General features: G+C 36.5%; 1 protein-coding gene across 3 annotated transcripts in view; it reads left to right on the top strand.

The window, feature by feature from the left end:
• LOC108754545 (aryl hydrocarbon receptor nuclear translocator-like protein 1) overlaps positions 1 to 5622 on the top strand; it is a 29017-nt gene that overhangs the window by 8824 nt on the left and 14571 nt on the right. For all 3 annotated transcript variants that reach the window (XM_018496946.1, XM_018496945.1, XM_018496948.1), the window contains exons 3-4: positions 1717 to 2178; positions 5051 to 5122. In XM_018496946.1, the coding sequence (XP_018352448.1) occupies positions 1717 to 2178; positions 5051 to 5122 (534 nt within the window). The remainder of the gene's footprint in view (positions 1 to 1716; positions 2179 to 5050; positions 5123 to 5622) is intronic.

The following is a 5622-nucleotide window of genomic DNA, read 5'->3' as shown; positions in this document are numbered from 1 at the left end:
GTTTTAGAGAGTAGTTTAACTATAAAAAAAAAACAGATTAAAAATTATCATTTCGTAAATAAGTCGCGCGACTTTATGTTTTAAGCATGTATTCATAGTCGGTTCTTATTTCAACACTGTCTTAAGTATCAAGTATGTCTTCAGACATTAATGTGATCTTTTGGTTGGTTGATGTGTGACACCTCGAAACAAAAATTAAGACGGTCTTGAATATAAGAACTGACTATGAATACTATCCTTAGACTTTAGAAATTGAGCTGAAGCACGGAAGAATTAACTCAGATTCGTGGTTACAGTCAGCAATAGGTATGTCAGTTACACGCGAGCTCCCACCTGTCGCATCGTACGCGACATGACGTCGCCGTCGGCGTCGTATCTATCTATGAATAAATAGAATTACACTAATCACTTGCATTATATCATACTACAGGGAACTATATGCCATTGTCGATGACGAGATAGTCGGCAGACCTTGGTCCTCCGTTTTGCAAACAAAAAACAAATATGCGATCATCTTGAACAATTTTGTTAACCCCATCTCAACTCGTTTTTTTTTATTTCTTAATTATATTTAAGGATTACGATTCTAAAGAATACTGGGAGAATTTTAAAGATAAAATATTGAAATACTTTGTCGTTTTACTTTTGCTATTTTAGTGTTATAAAAATGAAGAATAATTCTCAACTTTTTCTAGAAGATTAATTTTGAAAATAATTTAAATTATGCTTGTTTGTTCAAAATATTATGCGATTAATTGCGGGATTATACATTGGAATTGTTATATTCTTATATGCATAAATGTGATTGACAACGCCGATAACGCGAGATTTAATCGATCGGCAAAAAACTTTATATGCCGGTCAAACAGGTAAGACAAATCGAAAGATTGGATCGATATTGCTCGTAAGAACTTCTAGATCGTAAGGTCGATGACGATAGTCCAATACTCCCGGATGTGACGTTGGTGTAACTATACATTATTACACGCCCCGCATATGATTAGCGTACTTACATACAAAAATGTTATGCACTTTCATACGATCACAACTTTCCCTATTCCCTTGGGTCTTGAAAATATATAAATCTTGATAACTAAATGGCTTGTTATTGCGAAGATAATGATTAGATACTTTTAATAGTGATGTAGGAGTAACTAATATTTTTCCCTATATAATTCCTTTGACAATATATTCTGTGTATATATTCTGCATAATTTTTAAACACTTTTATATATATTTACATATAAAGAATTTTTTCTTTATTTTCGATTTTCTTTATATAAGACTTTTTGAAAGCGGCGAAATTTCAGTACGTGTTACGTACTAATGTCATGTATTACATGATTTAATGCAGCAACTTTATTTCATCGATTTATTTAATCGACAGTACATACTACACCTACTCAGAGAAAAACAGTGGTAGCTATAAAGGTGATAGCTACATAAGTTTTATATATAGAATTAATACACACAGGTATTTATATGTGTATAAATTATTTCATAGTTGCTATAACGATAAAATAATTTATTCAACTATTTATATATAAAATATATATAATATAAAATTTGATAGTCACTTTTTTACAATTGCTTTCACTATGTTTTTTAAGTGTATTACAATTTATTTTTTGCGATCATGATTTTTCATTAATTGAGATTCGTTATTAGAATGCCATTTTTTTTTTACTTCGGTATTTAATTAAAATTTGCTTGCAGAAGTTCGTGCTCCACGGTTTATTTTGGCGAGATAGGCACGGGTACCGGGGTGGGAGAGCTAACCACCGCCTCGGCGGGGGGTGGTGGCGAAGGTCTCGCCCCGACTCCAACCCCCGCCAGCAGCAGCAGCGGCAGCACTGCCAGTACCACCACCACCCCCAGCAGCCCAAGTACGACCACTACAACTATTACCACCACCACCTCTACCAGCAGCACCGCCACCATCCCGCAGATTGCAACGGGGGCTGAACCGCCCCAGCACATGGAGACACCCCCGACGATGGTCCCCGACCAGCAGGCACCCGCCTCCGGCCATCAATATCACCACCATCACCATCATCATCATCATCATCATCATCGACATCATCGTAGTACGTCATCCACCACGCCTAGCCATGGACCGGCGACCGACACCTCGGACGAGTTCGCACCGGTTTCCAGAAAACGGAAGCTTTCTTGCCAGTAAGTTTAACCCATAAAAAATTTGCCTAAGAACCTCGAGGATTCATCCCTCTAAGGGATTAACGATTGATTTCACCAGTTCCTCTTAAACCAGATAATGCTAACTGAACTTGCGATGATTCATTAAATACCATTTCACCAAGGTTTGCTGATACCAACAATGTGATATATTATTAGATATAAATTAACGATACAGCATTTGAATTAAAAAGTACTATATTCTATTCTTATTTTACCTAATTATATATGTATATGCTTCTTCTATATTGTCGTCACTCGATTTCGCTAAACCCTGGTCTACTTCCTCCCTATCTTTTTTTTAGATTTTCTTTCTTTAGAAATTCGAATTCTCTTCCCTCTATTTCTATCAATTTCTAACTTTTATTTATGAGACTTTATCCGTGAATTTATCCGTAAAATTAGAAATTGATGGAAGTAGAAGAAAGAGGATTCGGATTTTTCTTAGGAAAAATCTAAGAGAAATTAGGAGGAAGTAGGTCAGAGTTTAATCAAGTCAATGACAACAAGGAGGAAGTGGGTAACTAAGTAGGATAAGAATGGAATAAGTAGAGTAAAAATAAAAAAGGAGAGGTATAAAATATGTAGATAGATATTTATTGTACATAGAGAGAGATTAGATAGGAATAACGAAAAAATATTGTATGTACATCGATATCGATACGATTAGGAATTAGATTTAAAAATAGCCAGCAGGATAGATGAATTATGAAGATAAGGGAAAAAAGTGTGTATCAAGCCCCTTTCTTGGCTTGTGCTGAAAGAAAACGATTCTTCGTCTATAACTTATTTAACTTAAATATGAATGTATCTCCTAGAAAGAATCCATCCAATTTAACGTTCACGGAGGTAGAAAGCAAAAATCGACTGCGAATGTTTTAGCGCATCTTAAACGAACGAATAAGGAGAAGCGCTAGAAATGAGATTCTCTTATCGGAAATTTTTGCGCGAGATCTCACGCCACGTGGAGCAACGTTCTTTTGTCTGTCGCCTAGTGCTCGCAGGCAAACACACGGCACCTAAGAATCGGCCGTGGTAACAACCACCTCGGAGCACAAAGCTCCGTGTGGCACGTAGGTGGAAGTCGTATATCGCGGAATATTACACATTAGCATGAAGCGCGAAACGAAGCCCGCCAAATGTGCCCTGCCAAGAGTCTGGAGTCTCGCGAGCTGCGGCAAACAACCCGCGATAACTAGCGACTCACTTCCCCGATCCTGTCGCCCCGTTCCCCTCATCCAAGCTCTCGATACTCATCGATGCCGATGTTTCGAGATATTTCGCGCCCGGTAGTTCCAAGTAATTACCCAATCAAGGTGTCGGATACGCGGTCAAAGGGTTAACTTAATCGTCGACGGAACGGAAGATTTGTCTACCTCTCTCTGGAGATCCCGAAATTGCCCTCGACAATTACCTTCATCGCTTGCTTCGCAAGGGATGTTTGCGGGAGATACACGCAGCTGATGCTGGATATCCTTAAATAAGAAATTGGACACCGCATAACGACGTTTGCATTAAATCTGTAGCGTCAAATTTAAGTCACCTAATTTGAGTCACCATTTACTGTTTCTCAACTGTTATATTGTTATCTCATATTAAAACAATGAAGTTAAACAGTTTAAATTAGGTTTAATTTAACACTCTATATTATGATAACGATAGCGAATTACTTATTTTGAAAAAAGACAGCAACGATTTATGTTTATAAAGTAACTTTCCTAATTCTGAATTTGACATTATGAATCTGCATCTCGTTTGTGTCATTCGTGTGTCAAGGTCCGCTGAATTAATTTTTTGCCTCGTTTGGAATTGAGCCGGACGTAACACACGTGATTCGTAACGTCAACAATTTCTGCAATATCAATCTATGAATATATGAAATCGTTTATACAATGATAATACTCATATCTGAGAACCTGACCGTTGATGGCCTTAAGCAAAATTGAAATGCATGTGCGCATTTTTATTGTTGTAAATATTTACGCGTGTCTCGTTTCCGAGGTGAGTCTTTCACGACGAAGGAATCGTATCGACAAATATTTCCTCTTGAGGGAAACCCACGTGCGACTTTTCGAGCTCGAGACAACAAAGGACGGGGGAGAGGAAGCTCTACGCGGGCGAAACTTGGTGAAATTTACCATCAAAGGGGTAACACCCTTTACGAAGGTCGTAATATGCTGAAGAAATTGTTTTCCTGTGATGTTTCGACCGAATTTAGTCGCCACGAAGGGACTTCGCCAATTACGTACTTAGATTACCACATTGCGCGTTTAATCGGCAAAATTGTATCTTAGAGTTCTCTAAGAGAGAACGGTGTCGTTCAAAAATTCTTCAGTTAATCGATCATTACTCGCATGAGGTATTTGTGTGTAAGACACTTTTAATATTGTATTACATTTCAATTTTTATTATTCTCTTTGATGATTTTTAATTATAATAAATAAAGATTAATAATATTTTGGATCATCTTTTAAATAAAGATCAAATGCGAAAACAAATTTTTTTAATTGTGAAACAATCCAGTAAACAAGCTGACGTTATTTGTTGTCAACATGACGACAAATAATGTCAGCTTGTTTTGCTGGAAATTTGTGCTAAATACAGTAATGTGTATAAATATAGCATTCATATATTTAGCGAATTTACAAAGCTGAGGAATCTTGGATTCACCCCTTCCCCCCTCCCCCCTCCACGTGAATAATAAAAGATTAATATAAACAATAATAATATTAAAAAATAATTTTTAATTAATTTAATTACCTACTTATGTATTGATTTTTTTATTTCCATGCTTAACATTTCTAAACTTGCTAAACATCTCTTTGAAGAAACGCTTCACTGTTGTCTATTTCAGCATTGGAAGCGATCTCTTGGACGACCTGGGGGACGACGCCAAATCAGTTCGCACAAACGACGACAGTAAGAAGTAAGTATATTGTAAAGTATAAGAAAAAAAATTTATTGTTCGGAAAGATCGGGATTCCCGAGCACGCGATGCAATCGATTCGAACTTGTAACGTAATCGTCGATTACGGTGATTATGTAGTATTATGTCAGATGATGCCAAGGTGAGTGCTACCTTGACCTACCTTGATCCTTTACTCCGGCTTCGTCGGCGACGTCACTAAATCCGATCATCATGTATTATCAACCACTGTCCGATGCCAAGTTGTCGTTTCGACTGCGCAGCGTCACGCTTTTATTGTTCGTCTATTACACATTAACAATTGAATAATTTCTAAATCGAAGAATTTGCAAACATTTAAAATAATATTAACATTCAAAAAAATCTCATAAAGTCCTAAGAGATATTCTGAACCTTCGAATATCTTGTCTAAACATCTCTCATTTTTTAGAAATAAAATGTTCATATGCTTTAGAATATAATGCAAGTTATATTATTATATATATATATATATATATACT

Source organism: Trachymyrmex septentrionalis, unplaced genomic scaffold, assembly GCF_001594115.1.
Source record: "Trachymyrmex septentrionalis isolate Tsep2-gDNA-1 unplaced genomic scaffold, Tsep1.0 scaffold8, whole genome shotgun sequence".
Taxonomy (NCBI): domain Eukaryota; kingdom Metazoa; phylum Arthropoda; class Insecta; order Hymenoptera; family Formicidae; genus Trachymyrmex; species Trachymyrmex septentrionalis.
This window is presented reverse-complemented; position numbering and strand designations above follow the sequence as displayed.